At 46.7% G+C, this 18,211-nt stretch overlaps 1 protein-coding gene across 2 annotated transcripts in view; it reads left to right on the plus strand.

The window, feature by feature from the left end:
* Positions 1–1,199: 1,199 nt before the first annotated feature.
* Usp43 (ubiquitin specific peptidase 43) overlaps positions 1,200–18,211 on the plus strand; it is a 62,137-nt gene continuing 45,125 nt past the window's right edge. For both annotated transcript variants that reach the window (XM_021177353.3, XM_021177354.3), the window contains exons 1-2: positions 1,200–1,899; positions 9,500–9,631. In XM_021177353.3, coding sequence (XP_021033012.1) covers positions 1,396–1,899; positions 9,500–9,631 — 636 coding nt within the window. In that variant the 5' untranslated portion in view covers positions 1,200–1,395. The remainder of the gene's footprint in view (positions 1,900–9,499; positions 9,632–18,211) is intronic.

Genomic DNA, 18,211 nt, shown 5'->3' on the forward strand with positions numbered 1-18,211 from the left:
AAGGTGAAATACTGGAGATGATTTATCAGAGTCTGCTATGACCACGGCACTTTCAGTACATCCGGGTCATGAAATGAACCTTATAAATTTATCAACCAGGTGGGTATCTTTCCCAGGAAGGCAAATGGTGGCTTTTTACACTTCAAGTCTCCACATTACAGTTTCTTCTTTATCCTTAACTTATGCAGCTTTTTGGCACCAGGTAACTGCTGCAATTCTATGTGAAGATCGAGGAGGGATACTTAATAAATGATGACCACTTATTTATTAAATAGCAAGTCACATTTTTGGGTTCTGATGTAAGTCTGACTCCAGAAAGCTGCTGATCTCTTTTTGAGCTACAAACTGATGAGAAATTCATTTTGCAAGACCTTGCCTGATTAATTATAAACCTGACAGTTAAGGCATAAAAGGAGCAGAGGCCTCCAGGGTTACCCAGGGAATCAAGGGCGGGGCGAGGCCAAACTAATTCTTATTGGGTAAGGATACAGCCAGGCTTTTGCGTGGAGGAGCGAAGCAGCAACCGAGTAGGGGGCGCGCCTGAGAACCGGAAAACTTCCTGCCAAGCAAATACTGGGGTTGTAAAGGGCCTGAACTCTGCAGTGCACCCAGGGAGGGTCGAATTCCGGTTCCTCTCCTTTCGTAGCCTCAACCTCGCTGAGCTCCCTTCACCAATGAAAACCAAGACGTTCAAGTCTCCCAAGTTTAAGGAAAATGAACATAACCTATTGTGTTATTAAAAAACCAAAACAAAACAGCAAGAAAAAGAAAACAAACTCCCAACCCACTAGCATTCCCACTCCCAGTTCAGGTCCTGGGGTGACCGGTGTAGGCAAAGGCTGCAAGGAGGTGGCGCCACCTGACCGCATGCACCTGAGCCTGGGCTCCCCACCTGCACAGCTGCCAGCGCGCGCCTCTCGGGACACCTGGGCACGAACAGGGGCACCGCTCGCCGGTCACTTTTCTTAGTCTTCATCTGGCTTCCACGACCAGAAACTTAGCCAGAGCCAGGGCTTTGCTTCGCTGGGCGCTTCTGAAGGCTCCATCCCCGGGTTAGCTACGCTGTTTAGGGATGGGCGGGGAAGGCGAACCGAGGTGAAAGGCCTGTTCCAAGGCGGGAAGGAAGGGCGGGGAAGTCCCCTAGGCGGGCTCAGGGGGAGTGCATTCCCAGCTCCAGCCGCGGGGGCGGGAGCCCGGCGGCGGGCGCTGCCCTAGGGCCGGATTCCCGCGTGGGGCGTGGCGGCCCCGCCCCTGGCTCCGCCCTCGCCGGTGTGCGCACACCTGGCTCTCAGGTAGCCGGCGCCCGGCGCCTCCGGGAGGCGGTGAGGACCGGGGAGCTGCCGGCCCGCCTGGGGTCCCGGGGGCTGAGCTCCCGGACCACCGTGTGTGGCCAGCATGGATCCGGGCGTGGGGGACGCACTGGGAGAGGGGCCGCCCGCGCCCCGGCCCCGCCGCCGCCGTTCCCTGCGCCGCCTGCTTAACCGCTTCCTGCTAGCTCTGGGCAGCCGCTCCCGCTCGGGGGACTCGCCGCCCCGGCCCCCGGCCCAGCCCAGTCCCTACGATGGCGATGGAGAAGGGGGCTTTGCCTGCGCCCCGGGCCCGGCACCAGCCTCTGCCGGGAGTCCAGGGCCAGATCGTCCTCCGGGATCCCAACCCCAGATATCTTCGGGTGACGGGGCGCGTCCGCCCGGCGCTCAGGGCTTGAAGAACCATGGCAACACCTGTTTCATGAACGCGGTGGTGCAGTGTCTCAGCAACACCGACCTGCTGGCCGAGTTCCTAGCTCTGGGGCGCTACCGGGCGGCGCCAGGCCGCGCCGAGGTCACCGAGCAGCTGGCGGCGCTGGTGCGCGCGCTCTGGACGCGCGAATACACGCCCCAACTTTCCGCAGAGTTCAAGGTAGGCAGCGCCAGCCGCCCGCAGCCTCCTCCGACCCTTCTGGTTTCTGCTCTTGAAAAGCGTGTGAACCATCAGCCAAGCCAGGTTCTTGGGCGGGGAGTAGGGGGTAGACACTACTTAACCAGCCCAGCCTTGAGTTACCGCCTTTGTTTTGAGGTGACACGTTACATTATCATTTGCAAATGCTTTCTTTAGAAATTGGTTTCTTCCTGGTATTTTGGGCTGGGGTGGAGAAAGCTGACAGCCTTAAGTGTGTCGAGCAGTTTTGTGGTTAAAAGCAGTTGTTGGAGTGGGACTTGCCGGCCAGGGTGAGAGAGCTTCGGATCTAGAAGGATGCAGCATGGGAAGTAGGTCCTTGAAGGCCAAGCTTTGGGAAGGAGGAGATAGAAGCGTGAGGAACAGAAAGCCGAGAAGGAACGGATCTAGGAATAATCCAGGTAGCGTGATCAATAAGTAGAAAGGGCATAGGCCTGAAAGTGATGCGTTTTGAAGGCAGGTGAAGGTCTTCAGATCGTGTACGACCTTGGACGCAGTGGCTTTCGATTATTTAAGCCCAGTGGGTGCTGAGAACCCGTGGGTCAGGTATTCTCAAAAGTAGGGAGAGGGAGTTGGTAAGAGAGCTATAGTAGAATGGTATCCTTTAATTTAATTCATACTAAGTCCTGACAGTATGTGAGCAGGAAGTGGCTTTTGTTATCTGTAAGATTACAGTCCCCTTGCTGGGGATGCTGCGGGGGTCATGAGACAGCGTTAAAGTACAAATGTGGATGATGAAAGTGTTCCAGATAATTGATGCGTAGGGCTTTTATCCTGCTGCAAAACCGCAGCTCTGGGCAGAAAGCTGAGGCACACCCCACGGACTAGTGATTGTTATTGAGGGTGAATACGACTGTCGGTGTTCATTCCGCAAACATACATGGTTCTTAAGTTTCAGCCTGAAAAAGCAGTCTTTGTCCCGTTATCTGCAAGGATGCTAACCGCTGCCTTCCTCTCCGACCTCTGACCCTGAAGGAGCTCAGTAGTCACACAGATGTCATAATTATCACTTTTGGGCCACATTTGTTGTTCAGATATGATCATCAGTGTAGTGTAGTGGTCAAGAGCAAGGTCTTTTGGGCAGTGACTCATTGCTTGACAAATCACTTGTCATACAAGCCTTGAGGATATGTTTCCAGAACCCAGATAAAAAGGAAAAAAGCCAGGTGTCCCACTGCAGGCCTTTATCTTCACTGTGGACCTGTAATCCCAGGGTAGGCTTGTATACAGTTCCAGCCCTGGGGAGATGGAGCCAGGTAGATCCCTTGGGCTTGCTGTATGAATGATCTAGCCGATTTGTGAGCGTCTAGATTCAGTGACAGATCCTGTCTCTGGAAAGGAACATACTTGGTCCGTGTACATACAGAAAGAGCAAGGGCTTGGGGGCTCTATGAATTTTATGCAAATTAATCTCTTCTCATCTGTAAAATCGATGAATATGACAGTTACTTCATTATAGAGTAGTTGTGCTAAGTGGGTTATATAGAGAGCACCAAGGACATGCCTGGCTCCCGGGAAGTGTTTATTCTAGAATTGCACTTCCTTCCCGGAGAGAGACCTAGAGGAGGAAGGGAAGCGATCTTTGGGTAAGCTTTCTTTTACCAGATACATTCTCATACAGTTACTACAGCAGCGAGATTGGCAAGTAGCTTGGAAGAGACTGAAATTTGTAGTCACTGCCAGTGACTCACCAGGATTTCCTCTCTTGCTGTCTGAATCCCCCGGGCCCAGGAGCTCCCAAGTGCCGTGGGGAATTGAAAGATAACCAAGTTGTTAATGAGGGTAGATGTAATCTGGGGTTTTCCTGGGACTGTTTTGTGGCTAAACTTCGAGAATGGAATGGACTTTAGAATCCTGGATTTTAAATATTAAGGATGGCAAACTAGGTGGGCAACCGCTTTCCTTTATGGATATTGAAACCCACACCCAGTCAGTGCACGTTTATCGATTATGGAGACATTCTGTTGGGAACACGGACTGTGTGATGAGTGATGGGTAAAAGCCAGATCTTGGGACTGAGTGACAACTCTGGATCCAGATTCCAGGACTGCTTCCCAGGGATTCACTGTCTAGAGGAGAGATGGACATGGCAGCACAGTGGTCATGCAGGCCCTCAGAACTGGTGTCAAGATGGGAAGGGACCACACAAGGAGCTGTGACAGTTGTGGCAAGAGGATATGACTTGTTTGGAGGAACCCTTTTGAGGTTCCTGTACCTTGAGTTGGGTTGTAAAAGATGAAGTGTCAACTAAGGACATGGGACATGGGACATGGCAGCTCCAGGCCTGGAAAGGAGAAACGACAGCCAAGGGGAAGGATAGAGCAGAGGTTGGATCTCAGGCCAAGAATCCTTTTGCCAAATTCATTGGTGAAAGCTCATGGAGCTGGGGAGGAGAGTGGAGAAGGAGAGATTTGACCTTGGTAAGATGATTGCTTCGGGCCCAGGAAGGGTCCAGCAGGGTGGGGCTTGACCCCACCTCCACAAATGAGTTGGTTTTGCAATGGGTTTACAATGTTCTCCCTTTTAGAGCCCAGACGCACCAGTTTTCCACACATAGTAGGACCAATTTTCATTTGGTCCATCTCCCGTCTCCCATGTCCTTAGTTGACACTTCATCTTTCACAACCCAATTCAAGAAAATGGGTTAAATGCACTTTTATTTTTGGTGGGGTGGGGTTCAAGACAAGGTTTCTCTGTGTAGCCCTGGCTGTCCTGGAGCTCTGTAGACCAGGTTGGCTTTGAACTCACAGAGATCCACCTGTGAGTCCCTGAGAATGGAGGTGGGGACGGTTGTGAGCCACCCTGTGGGTGCTGGAAATCAAACCTGAACCCTTTGAAAGAGTCACTGCTCTTAACCACGTGAGCCCTCTCCAGCCCCAATTTCCCTGCATTTAAATCATTGTTCTCGGCTCTGATGATTTCCAGATATCCAATTCCATGAGTGGAACCACGCTTGCAAAATAAAAGGAATGTTTTAAAAACTTTCTAGTTTTACTTTTTAAAACAAGCCTTTTTTGGGGTGGGAGTTATATGATGAAGTGCATCTATCTCAAGGGTTGGATTTAGTGAGGTTTATCAGGTGTATGTACAGACAAACATCTCCCCACCTTAAATACTTACCCTTCCTTTCCTTTTTCTTTAGTTTTTGAGACAGGGTCTCACTATGTAGCCTTGGCTGGCCTTGAACTCAAAGAACTGGTCTGCCTCTGCCTCCTGAGTGCTGAGAGTAAATGTGTGTGTCAGTTGACCTAGCACCTTCTTTTCCTTCTAAATCAACTTCATTGCGTGTTGTTGTTGTTGTTGTTGTTATTGTTGCTGCTGTTGTTATCATTATTATTATTATTTTGTTTTGGTTTGAGACAGGTTTCTCTGTGTAGTCCTGGCTATTCTGGAGCTAGCTCTGTAGACCAGGCTGGTCTCCAGCTCACAGAGATCTGCCTGCCCCCTGCCTTCCGAGTGGGGGAGGCACTACCGCACCCCATAATTATTATTATTATTATTATTTATTTATTTATTTACAATCTACATTGACAGATTCTTTCCAAAGGATATTGCCAGGTTTCAGATATCCATTTAAGAAATCTCCCAGAGGAGATTGGGTATTGTCTCACTAATCCACTTGCCCCAGCTTTATGAAGTTTACAATTGACAGGAAAATTCTCTGTGTCAGAGTGTCTTATATGATGCTTTGGGGTATGTATACAGGGTAAGATGGTTAATTCCAAATAATGACATAGCTACCAATATCGTACACTTGACCCTTTTTAGAGATGAGAACACTCACAATCAATTCTTTTTGCAGCCCAAGTCTCTAGGACCGAGGTTCTCAGTCTGTGGGTCGAGACCCATTGGGGGGGATGTTAGCAAAGGACCCTTTCACTGGGATCACCTAAGACCATGGGAAAATCAGATGATTATAGTAAGATTGGTAAAAAGTGTCCAAATGACAGCTGTTAAGTAGCAACAAAAATACTTTTTAGGTTTGGTGTCACTACAACATGAAGAACTGTGTTAAAGAGTGGTAGCATCAGGAAGGTTGAGCACAGCTGCTCTAAGACCTCATTATTGTTGTGGGGGCCAGGCTTTGTAAAGGCCACCTCTGATTTACTGATTTGTTGGAAATACCTTTTCCATTAGGAGTGAGGTGGGAGTGGTTCCGATGTTTCTTGTCTAGTCTATTCTTGGAACTGTCCCCTCCATTGTTTGTGTTTCCGCTGTGCTTTGTCCTCAAGGTTCTGTTTGTTTGCCTGCGCTGTCCAAGTCTCTACAAATACTTTATACAAATTGTTTCTTTTTTCCTATCTCAATGCTAGAAGCCTTAGATTTGTTCATGTCATGTCTTTTTGCAAAACTCAAGTGGTTTTGTTTTGTTTTGTTTTTTACTGAGTCTTTCTGTGCAGCCCTGGCTGGTCTGCACTCAGGGTCTTCCTGTCTCCGTCTCCTTCTTGCTGGGGTTGCAGGCCTGCACCACCATGTCCAGATACATCATACTTTTTGATATGCATTCTATTTTATGGTCTTCTAGCTTCTGTATGGTTATAATAAGGGTTTCAGCCATCTGGAATTTCTCTTAGCTTATGTGCTTAGAATCAAATTTAGATAGACAAAGACAGGCACTTCCTTTTATTTATTTTAACTTTTTAATTTTTAAAGTTTTTTTTATTGATTTGTTGGAGAGAGGTCTCAAATATCCCAGGCTGGTCTCCAGCTCACTAAGTGGACAATGACCTTGAACTTCTGATGTTCCTATAGAGGTGTCTCTTGAAACAAAGATTCACTCCTTTTTTCTCTTTTTGTTGGTCCTAGGGATTGAAGTCAGGGCCTCTCTCTCGCACACTAGGGAAGAGCTTTACTGCTGAGCTATATCTCCAGTTTCTTCACTTCTGTTTTGATAGGTGTGGATAAAATGGTAGGAGAAGTGGTAAAAACTATTGGGTAGAAAAAAAATATGGCTTGAACTATTAAATAACTAGAAGAAATATGTTGAAAAATCACCAGTGTTTGGGTAGAAGACATACACTCACTCACTCACACACACACATTCACATATACATACATACATACACATATATACACAATTCACACTCACACACACATTCACATATAATACATACTTTCACATACACATACACCATATTCTCATACATACTCACATATACACACACACTCACATTCTCTCTCTCATACCCCCCACAGTACTCTCTCACAAACCTACTTACACATACATAAACTCACACACACCCTTCTCTCTTACACATGTTATACACATACCCTAACACATTCTCTCTCTCTCTCTCTCTCTCTCTCTCTCTCTCATGCAGACATGCATGCACGCACACACATACTCACTTGCACATGCACAAATGCATCCACACATTCACGCAGAAACCTAGCTATGTTGTGCTGTGGATAGCTGTCCCAGATGTCCCTGCTCATCTTTGAGAATTTTAGCTCCAGTACAGCCTCATGGTGCTGGGATCCAACCTTGGGCTTACATAGGCTAGGCAAATTCTCCACATTGAGCTAACCCTTAACCCTTGTTTTTGTTTTTGTTTTTGTTTTTGTTTTTTTTAAAGAAAACAGTCTTTCTATATAGCCTAGGCTAGCCTGAAACTTAAGATCATCTTGCTTCAACCTTCAGGGTACTGAGTACAGGTGTGATGAACCACACCCAACTTTCTTGCTGATAATTTGGGTCCGTAGAAAAATCCTTGCTTGTATCTCTCCTTGAGTTGTGTTCTCCAAAGTGAAATTGCTATATATATGCAGAGAGACTTTGTTTTTTTTAAATTGATTTTTATTTGTCATTAATTGTGTGTGTGTGGGTATGTACACCCATGCATGGGGGGATATGCATACCCATGTATGTGGGTACCAACCTTCCACAGCACTTGTATGGGATTAAAGGACCATTTGCAGATTCTCTTCTTCCACCATGGGCTCTGGGCATTGAATTCTTGCTCAGGTTGCTGCGCTTGGCAGCAAGTACATTACTGTTGAGCCAGGTCCCCAGCCCTACACAGTTTTGTTAAAGATCCCATCTTATCTGTCTTCTTGGAGTTGTCAAATTCTTTGTGAGACTTTGTGAGGTAACCAGGCTAAGAGCAAGAGAATTCACAATGAACTGAAGGGGACAGAACTCGTATACGAGGTTACACTAAAGGGCTGGTAGAAGCCAGAAAGTATTTGGGGGGGGGGGGACCAGAGTGGATTTTTTTTTTTTTACCTGGAGCTTTGAAACAGGGAGGAAGTAGATGAGATGGCGTAATCCTGGTGCTAGGGAGGTAGGGACAGGAGGGTCAGAAGTTCAAGGTCATCCTTGACTACATAGTGAGCGGGAGGTTTGAGCTACAGGGCTAAAGGAGGTCTTGGTGGGGGTGATGAAGGAGGAGGCAGAGGAGAGAGACAAGACAGAGAGACAGAGACTGACAGGCAGACAGAGACAGGGAGTAGAGAACATGTGAGTTTGGGACGTGAACAATGGAGGAATTTGAACATTATTTTGTGCTGAATAGTGGGAGAAGGAAGGGATTGCTGGGCTGCTGGAAGATCAGTCTGATTTATCATCAGGAAGATCTATCATGGACCCAGAGGGCCAGGGAGAAAGGGGCGTGGTAGCTACTTAGATATCAGCTGGTGTAATCTAGGTGAGAAGAAGTTGCTAGGTTGATACTTTGAGGAAGGGGAGAATCCGAGGCTTGGGGGCGGGGGTGGGGTGGGGGGAGGGTAAAATTCAATCCTAGGCTGTTCCTGGGGTGAGCTTCTGAAAGATGACATCAATGCTAAGACAAAGGGTGGGGTCTCAGAGATTTGGAATTGAGGGGCCGGCTACATGGACACTTAGGGGAAGACCCCAAAGAGTGTAATCAGAATGAAGACCACAGCCAGCATTCTGATGAAGGAGCTGCACACATTGTACTTTAGGAAGTCAGTCTTGCTCTCAGTGTTGTTGTTACCACAGAGTGGAAGCCTTGAGGATCAATGCAGTCAGCCGAGGAGAGTGGTGTAGGAAGGGTGTTTGCCTTCCTACACCATTGAGGGAGAGGGTGGGAGGAGAGTGATGGAGCGAAGGTCAGTGGTGCATGGGGTCCCAGGGATCAAAGGGCATGAGCCTCAGGGAGCACAGGTGGTGGACACTAGGGAGGTGCTTAGCAAAGGGGCTGAGAGTTTGCTTAGTCAAGGGCTTGCCTTGTGAGGATGAAGACCTGAGTTTAGCTCTCCAGCACAGACAGACACAGACATACACACGCAGACACACACACACACACATGGACACGGACACGGACTCGTGGATGGACATAGTCACACATAGACACACACAGATACATACACACACATACAGACACACTGTCCTGCAGACACAGTCTGATGAATTTCCAGGGTCTGGAGCACCTTGTATTCAGAGAACCCATGTACTCCTAGCTTGGGGCAAGGAAACCTATTCCTACCCATGCTCTCATCTCAGGTCAAGGCTGACTGATGAGCACTTGGGAGCATGATGCGTACAGATCTTCATTTGTTTGTGTCAAGGCCCAAGGTGACTTTTGTCTTTGTATCCTTTCAGAATGCTGTTTCTAAGTATGGCTCCCAGTTCCAAGGCAATTCCCAGCACGATGCCCTGGAATTCCTGCTCTGGCTTCTGGATCGTGTCCACGAGGACTTGGAGGGCTCAGCTCACGGGCTGGTATCTGAGCAGGTTAGTCACTCACCAATCTGAGTGTGTCTGAGTGTGATATTCCTTTTCCATTCGGTGTTTCCTCAACGCCTTAGGCTCCTGTGTGTTCCAGCCACTGTGTACACCTGCTGGGCTTGCTCTCTTCTTTTAGCTCTGGCTGCTTTTTGACAGTCATTCCATCCTATTGCAGTATTTCTTGTCTTCCCTGACCCCAGTGAGAACTGTGAATAGGATTCCATTATGGCTCATAATTTTAAAGTCAGTTCTTTTTGTTTGTATGTATGTGTGCAGGTGCGAATGTGCATGTCAGAGATCAATGCCAGGTGTTTTCCTAGATCAGGTTTTTTGTTTTGTTTTTGTTTTTTTTTTCCACAGGCTCTTTTGATATTCTGGGAGCTTGCTGATTTGGCTAAACCGACTGGGCAACAAGGCCTAGGGATGCTCTGGTCTCTCCTACCCTTGTGTGGAGACTGCAGGTGCACACAGCCAAGCCTGGCTCCTGCTTGGGAACTTGAATTCACATTCTTATGCTTACATGGCTGGCACTTTTCACATTGAACCATACCCCTCCCCCCTTCCCCAAAAACAGTTTCCTTAAAATTTTCTCCACCCTTTTCCATACATATGTCTGGGGAGCCACAGTAGTCATTCTTTGTTATTTTTAGACAGTCTCCAAATTCAACCAACTTTACTCTTGCTTTCTTGGTTAGTGTATCTCACAGAGCAACGGTTTTTGTTTTTCTTTTTTTTTTTTGTTTTTTTGTTTTTTTGTTTTTCTTAAGACACGGGTGGGTAATTTCTGATTTTGATGCGAACCGCCCCCCACCCTTCAGACCTTCAGGACAAAGGAAGCATTGTAATACTGTGGGTTTGCTTCTGTTGATGTTGGCTTTGTTTTTGTTTTGTTTAGACGGAGTCTTGCTCTGTAGTGCAGGTGGGAACTTGTGCCAACCCTTCTAGATCACCCAGTCTCTGCAGGGTTGGAGATTACACCTTGGTCATAGAGTCAAGCCTGCCCCCCTACCCACACCCCATCCCCTCCGCCCATCTCAGTTTCCCTAAGAGCTGGAATGACAGTTGTCTGTCACCACACCCAGCCACACTACAATACTTTGTAAAAGTCCTGGTTTGATTGGCACAACAGCTATATTCGTTATAGCTTTCCTAAATAAAGTCCAATAATGGCCCAGCTTTGCTATAATCTTTTTGTTGCTCACTGAAAAGTGAGTCAAGTTATAGTTACCCAGTTCTTAGTGTGTACCTCTCCCACCTTGGTAATTAGCCTGTGAGAAACACATTTTTGGTGGATCTCACAGGCATTCAGGACTAGCTTTCATGTCTGCATCATCAGCTTCTTGTTTCTCTCCTTTCCCTCATAGTACTGAGACTTGAACCACACCCCCAGGTCTGATAGGCAACTGGTCTACCTTGGAGCTAAATTCTCAGCCCTTCTGTTTTGTTTTCTATCTGGACACCTGATTCCCATCCCTCTCATGAGTCCAGTAACAACAACAACAACAACGACAACAACAACACAACAAACCCTTTGGGAAGCCAGACTGGATGGTGCATGTCTGTAATCCCAACATAAACAGTTAAGGAGGGGCCAGTCATGGGGCCTGAGACTTGTGTCAGTGGTTAAGAGTCAAGACTGCTCTACCAGCGGATAAGACAAGACTTTGGTTCCCTGTACCTACACAGACAACTCCTAAATGCCTGTAAATCCAGCTCCAAGGGATTTGTCTCCTCCTTCTGGCCTCTGGCCACCTGCACATATGTGCATAACACACACACACACACACACACACACACACACGAGAGAGAGAGAGAGAGAGAGACAGAGACAGAGACAGAGACAGAGACAGAGACAGAGAGACAGGGGCATAACTAAAGTTAATCTTAAATAAAGGGGAGGAATTTTGTCAGGATTTCAGGATTCTAGTTTAAGAGACTAGCTTGAAAGCCTGTTTTCTTGTTTTAAAAACAATCACTCCAAATGACTGGACTACACCACCAAACAAAAGCAGTGATCACCCCAACAAAGCTCCAGGTGGAAGCCAGGTATGGTGAGGCACATCTTTAATCCTAGAGCCAGGTGGATCTCTGTGAGTTGAAGGCCAGTCTGGTCTGAGTTTTAGACTGATCAGGGCTACCCAATGAGACCCCGTCTTAAAAAAAAAATCCCAGGGTACCACAAACCAACATGGTGATGCTTCCTCTGGGTTGGGAGGCAATGGGTGATTTTACTTTCACTTGTAGTTATTTTTCTACGAATCTTAATTCATATCCTTTTATTTTTCTGTGATAGAAAGTTAACTTCCTCTGGCTTAAGGAAACGGCATTTGTTGTTGTTTTATAACCTGCAAATCTGGTTGAAGCAGCTTTGGGTGGGACTGAATCCAAGATCCCAGGTGATGTCACCATATCTTTGACTCCATCTCTTCATTCTCTTTCTGGCTCTGCCCACAGGGTAGCAAGAGGGCCTCTGCATTGCTCATAGAGTCTCCAGAGGCTGGCACAGCAAAGCAAACCCTGATGGTGTGTGCTCATTCCTAGGCATGTGGTCAGAAGACTACAGCAGCCTGATGAGACATCCAAGAGTCACATGCCTGTGGGGAGAACTCGGGCTAAGGAAGGCTTTTACAGAGTCAATTAATTGCTGGCCCAGAGAATACATCATTGGGTAGACACATGTTGTTTACTTCTGTGCCTTCTGTAAATTCAAAGAACACATTTTAAAATGTGAAATGTGTGTATGTTCACACACACACACACAGAGATGATACGTACCATTTACTGAGTGTTCTGTATTGTATATCTACTTTGACAATTTTCATGACTTATTATTACCTTGTATAGTTGACAGTAAGTAAACCTATCAAAATGTTGTTTTATTTTAATATTTATAGTGATAAATTATTCATTCTGTAGTTAGTGGAAGTAGAAATATAGGTTAGGGGTTTCCCAGGGTCATTCACTCTTTCGATAGACTCTTTTGTAGCTTAGACTGAACTTGAATTCACTGTCTACTTGAGGATGACCTTGAACCCTTGACCCTCTTGTTTCTACCTTTCAAGTGCTGGGATTATGGGTGTGCACCATCCTACCCATCATCATCATCTTCTATGCAGTGTAAGTAGGATTGAGTCTGGGTCCGTGGATCTCAAATCCAGTGTGCCAAACTTCCTTTCTTGGAAGCTTCTTGTGTCTTCTCGGTTTCCTACTAGAGGAGAAATATGGGCAGGTGTCTCTTCTACCTTCTACTGCTGTATAAACAAGGACTCATCCTGTTTTCCTATACCAGGAGTTCTTCCTACCTGGGAAGTAGGTGGGATTGATAACTAACTGTGCTAGTCAGTTTTCTGTTACTGTAACCAGCTTACCAAGTGGAAAGGGGTAGTATGGCTTTCACAGGTTTTAGTCTGTGGTCAAGTGTAGCTATTAGGGCTGTGGCAGAGGGAGTACCTCATGGTGGGAGCACATGGAGGGACAAGCTCTTTATCCCATGGTGGCTGTGAAGGGAATGAATTCCTACAGTTCCCTTCAAGGGCATGCCCACAGTGACCTAAGACTTCCCACTAGGCCCCACCTCATCTTAAAGGTTCTACCAGCTCTTAATCGTGAAAGCTTGGACCACGCCATAACACATGGGCCTTTGAGGAATATTCCAGACCCAGATTTCAGCAGCAGCCTTTGAAACTGCTTTTCAGTTTTCCTCTCTTATTTCTTTGGTAGCAGGAAAATCATTTGGCGTAAGGTCACAGAAAGGGTAAGCTCTGTGTGTCCAAGTTACACAGCTAGTAAATAGGAGAGCCATACCCAAATAAGGAAACGCCGTTCTCTATACCAGGGTTCCGGAACTTGAGCACATTTGGTATCTGGGCCTGGATCTTTTTTTTTTTTTTTTCTGTGCCAGGCTGACTTGTGTGTCAGAGCACTCTCACTTTCTTTCTTGCTAGGTGCCAGGGACAGCCCTGACTTGCACTAAACCTGTATGCAAACATTGGCAAATGTCTGCTGACCCAAATCACCCTCTAGTTGAGAAGCTTCGCTCTAAAATCTTTGTTCCCTATGAATATGTGTCTCCTTCAAACTGGTCTTTGAGACATTTGAGTTTGTTTAAGTCATGAGGGCCTGCCAATCATTCTTCGTAACTGCAAGATACAGGGAAAGTAGCTTGATTGAAAGTTAGTCTTTCAACGTCCGTCCTTCCTTCCTTCCTTCCTTCCTTCCTCCCTCTCTCCCTCCCTCCCTCCCTCTCTCCTGTCCCCCTCCCTTCTCTCTCTTTCAGGCTGGGCATGGACTCCAGGTACTTGTGCTTGCTGGGCAGGTGTTTATCTCTTGAGTGACACCCCCGGCCCCCAGTTTCCAGTATTGTCCTCTGTGGCATTCTCCACTCTGAAGCCAGGTCTCTTCAAAAAGGAAACAAGGTGATGTCATCTCCTGCTTGCCTTGCTCTAGTGGCTTCCTACCAAGCAGGAACTAAAGTCATCCCTCCCTGGGCCACTCAGCCTGATCCAGACTCCTCTTCCCCTCACTCCCTTTCCTCGCCATACCTCTGCTTTCTGTCCCTCCATGGAACAGGTGTGGGAGGAGCAGAGCATCCCCTAGGCCAGGTCTACTCAGCCTCACTCTGACCCAGCAACCCTAGCAGTGTCTCTTTCTCTGTTGTCCTGAAGTGGCTTCTTGAAGGAGGGCTGCCCTGAGGCTGAGCTCTGTGTGTGTGTGTGTGTGTGTCTTGGAGGCAGCAGATAGAGCCTTGTGGTTATTTAGCAGGAAAACTTCATTTTCCCTTTCAACAAAGAAAGCTCCTGCCCTCTGTGTACCTGGAGTGATTTCTTTCCCTTTGAAGTTATTTCTCTACTGAGGACATAGGAAAACCACACAGCGAGATTCATTTGTAACTGGAATAGAAAAACGTAAGGGCTGCTCTCTTTTTCCATTACTTTAACGATTCTCAAATACGTCCATCCTGCAAGGGCTGTATTTTCACTGCCCTGTGAACGCCAACACGTAAACAGTCTTTTTTGATAGTTTTCTAGAAATTGCTACTTTTGCAGAATAAAGGTGGGTATGAGTCTAGGGAGAGAAACAGCAGCCAGTGTGTCTTAAGTACCTACTATGTGCCAGGTAAGAGTCCGTCCTCTCTCCTATCCTCCCTCTTTCCTTTCTGAGACAGGGTTTCCTTCAGTAACTTCTCCTGGCCTCAAACTCACACTGTAGCCTCAAACTATAGCCCAAGGTGTCTTTCAACCAGTGATCTTCCAGGCTCAGCCTCCCAAGTGCTGGGATTATAGATGTGAGCCTCTGTTTCTGGTGTGTATCTCACCTCCTGATTTTCACTGTAGTTCCATGCTGAGGGGATGCTGTGGAAGGTTCGCTTGCCTAGCAGACTGGACTCATGTTCCTCTGACCTCTTAGTGCTTGTTTTGTGAATGACTTCCTACTGCCTCTCTCCCTGTTTTGCTTAGGATTTTCTTTCCACATTCCACCCCTTGGTGACCCCTTCCACTGTCATGCCTAGTCTCAGTCTTAGCTTGCCATCTTTATATAGAAACCCTCTCTGCCATGGAAGTTCCTGCTTGCAACTGGAAGTGCCCTAGGAGGGAATGTAGATGGCCAGCCGGGGAGAAGCACATAGGATTAAATGGAACACTTGTCTAGAATTAGACAGCTCTGGGCAGAAGAGCTCTGGGTGGCAAGAGCTGCGAGCTTTCTTGCCTAATCATGATGGCTACAATCAGTGTTTTTCAAGCTTGGTCACTGCCCATGGCTTGTATCCTGGCAGTACATCTTGGTGCAGTTTGGCTCATGGCCCTGTGTCTCTTGGTAGGGAGTTAAGCTTTTCCTGGGGAGACATAAACAAATGTCTCTTGACCCCGATAGATGAACTGGCTCCAATGACAGACCAAAGTGGCCACTCCATCCAAATCTTGCTTGATGAACCAGTGAATTGATTGGGCTTACTCACAGGAACATGGGTGAGGGGCTCCTTAGAGGTTTATACATGACCTCAGAACAGCTATATCACTAAAAGGTCCCATCCCAGGGTGGGTGGGTATGGGTGGTGACCTCCTAAAGCTACCCACATGGAGTCTCCTACTCGTCAGTACCTTCCAGCTTCTCTGTACTCTAGAACCCCCTGAGACTACTTGAGCTGGGCTGGGATTGCTGACAGCTGACAGGCACAAGGAGAGTGGCTAGGGTCTCAGGTGAGGGTAAAATGACCCTTCCTAGGTACTGTCTATGAGGGAGCATCAGCAAGCTGGGGTTGTGGAAGGTCTCACGTGGGTAATCACAGCTGTGCTCCACTCAGAAGATAGCAGTCCAGGGACTAGACCCAAGGTCTCAAGCAGTGTAAATCCTGGGCAGAACAACCCAGTGTCGACACCTAATGCAAGTTCACATCTCCAGAATTTTGCAAACACTTGCCACTCTGCTGCTGTGTCTGGCTGTTGAGCCACCCTTGAACTTGGTCTGTCCTTCCCAGCCCCATCTCTTTTGCTGGAGTCAACTGTGTTTATTCTTTTCTTTCCTCTTCCTGGTTCTGCTGAACTAAGAGCCCTTACACAGGTGTCTTGAGACCCCCTCCCATCTCTTTTTACTTTCATGGCTTCCACGCAGGTCACCTGCTTGTTACTTGGACACTTAATGATGTCCTTTACCTGGGAATGGATGTTGAGTTAAAGAATCTCTGTAAGCATCGAACTACCACTCTGGTTAAAAAAAAACAAACAAACCCCAAACGCACACTATTAGACATCTCCAATATATTATACCTACAACCTGTACAAGTATTCAGTATGTGCCAGGCTAAGTCAGTCTGTCTATCTGTCTATCTATCTATCTATCTTTCTATCTTTCTATCTATCTATCTATCTATCTATCTATCTATCTATCTATCTATCTATCTGTGATGGCTACTTTTATATCATCTTGATACAAATTAGACTCATCTGAGAGGAGAGAACCTCAACTGAGAAGTTGCCTCTATAAGATCAGACTTTGGGCAAGCCTATAGGATATTTTCTTAATGAATGATTGATGGGAGAGGGCCCAGCCCATGATGATTGGTACCACACCTAGGATAGTGGTCCTAGGTGCTATAAGAAAGCAAGCTGTACAAGCACGAGGAACAAGCCAGTAAGCAACACTCCTCTGTGGCCTGCGCATCAGCTCCTGCCTCCAGATTTCCACCTAGTTTGAGTTTCTGCTTTTAGCTTCCCTCAATGGATCGTGACTTTGGATATGTAATACAAATAAAACATTTCCTCTCCAAGTTGCTTTTGGTCATGGTATTTCACCACAGCAGTAGTAACCCTGACTAAGACACTATATCTATAAATGACTCTTTAACTCCTTAAAACAAGTATCAGTTGGATGCTGTCATGACTCCCATATTAGAATTAGGGAATTGGTCATACACTGGAAATGTAGTCCCCATGCCTGTGTGTTAATGGTATTTGGCAGTGCTGGAAATGGATCCTGAGGCCTCACACATTGCTAGGAAAGCAACTTTTATCACACAACTCCGGCCTCGACTCTGTTACTGCATTGGAAATAGGGTGGTGCTTTGGAAGGGAATTGACAGTTGAAATCACGAAAGAAGGGTGTGTCCAGTGTGAGATTGTAGCTTCATAAGATGAGGAAGGGTTGGTCTTCTCTCTGTTGTGAGCTCAGAGGCCCTTGCCAACTGCCGAGAAGATGCTAGTGCCATCTTTCTAGCCCAAAGAACTATGAGCTGAATCAGCTTTTCTCGAGTCATTGTAAATTCTCAGTTTCCTCCAGCATAGTGGTGCAGGCCTGGAATCCCAGCTTTTGAGAGGTATAGGCCTGGAAACCAGAAGTCTTAAAGTTGGGCTTGGGTCAAGAGTGAGTTTGAGGCCAACTGGAGTTACACAAAGCTCTGCCTGCCTCAACCTTCTTGTCCTACTACCTGAGACCCTTCCTCAACAAATAAACAAACAAGAAAAAAAAAAAAACCCAAACAACAATAATAAAAATCAAGAAAGAATAAATTACTCAGTTTGTGGTATTTTAATTACGGCAACAGAAAACCAACTAAGGTAAAAGCCACAGAGCAAGTAAACTATTTAACTGGATTAGAAAAGTTGAATATACTAGCCACTTGTGTCATCCCTGTTAGAAAATACCCAGCGGAAACAGTTTAAGAGAACAAAGACTGCTCACGGTAACACAGAAACAAAGATAACGTGTTCAAGGCCCCCAAGCGTGGTCTGGGAGATATATACTCAAAAAGCACACAGACACATGCACAGTGTTACATTATAGTTTTGTGATAAAACACATTGAGAAATTGAGATACAATGCTGTCAGGAACATTGTATGTCTGGCCTTATATAGATGATCAAATATTTACTAAACAGCTTTGTATTATGAGTTGCTGTGCATGGAATGGCACCCTGGACACCCTTCAGTGTGTGTGTGTGTGTGTGTGTGTGTGTGTAGCGGGGACTTCATAAGTAATTATGTCCCCTGTGTGGTATGGAGTGGGCAGAAAGTAGGGATAACCAGGAAACCTGGGAAGCTGGAGCAACTCACACTGGGAACAGCAGCCCTTCAGGGACCACGGTGTCCAGG

The sequence above is a fragment of the Mus caroli genome, unplaced genomic scaffold (assembly GCF_978045245.1).
Source record: "Mus caroli unplaced genomic scaffold, Mus_caroli_1 scaffold_13, whole genome shotgun sequence".
Lineage (NCBI taxonomy): Eukaryota > Metazoa > Chordata > Mammalia > Rodentia > Muridae > Mus > Mus caroli.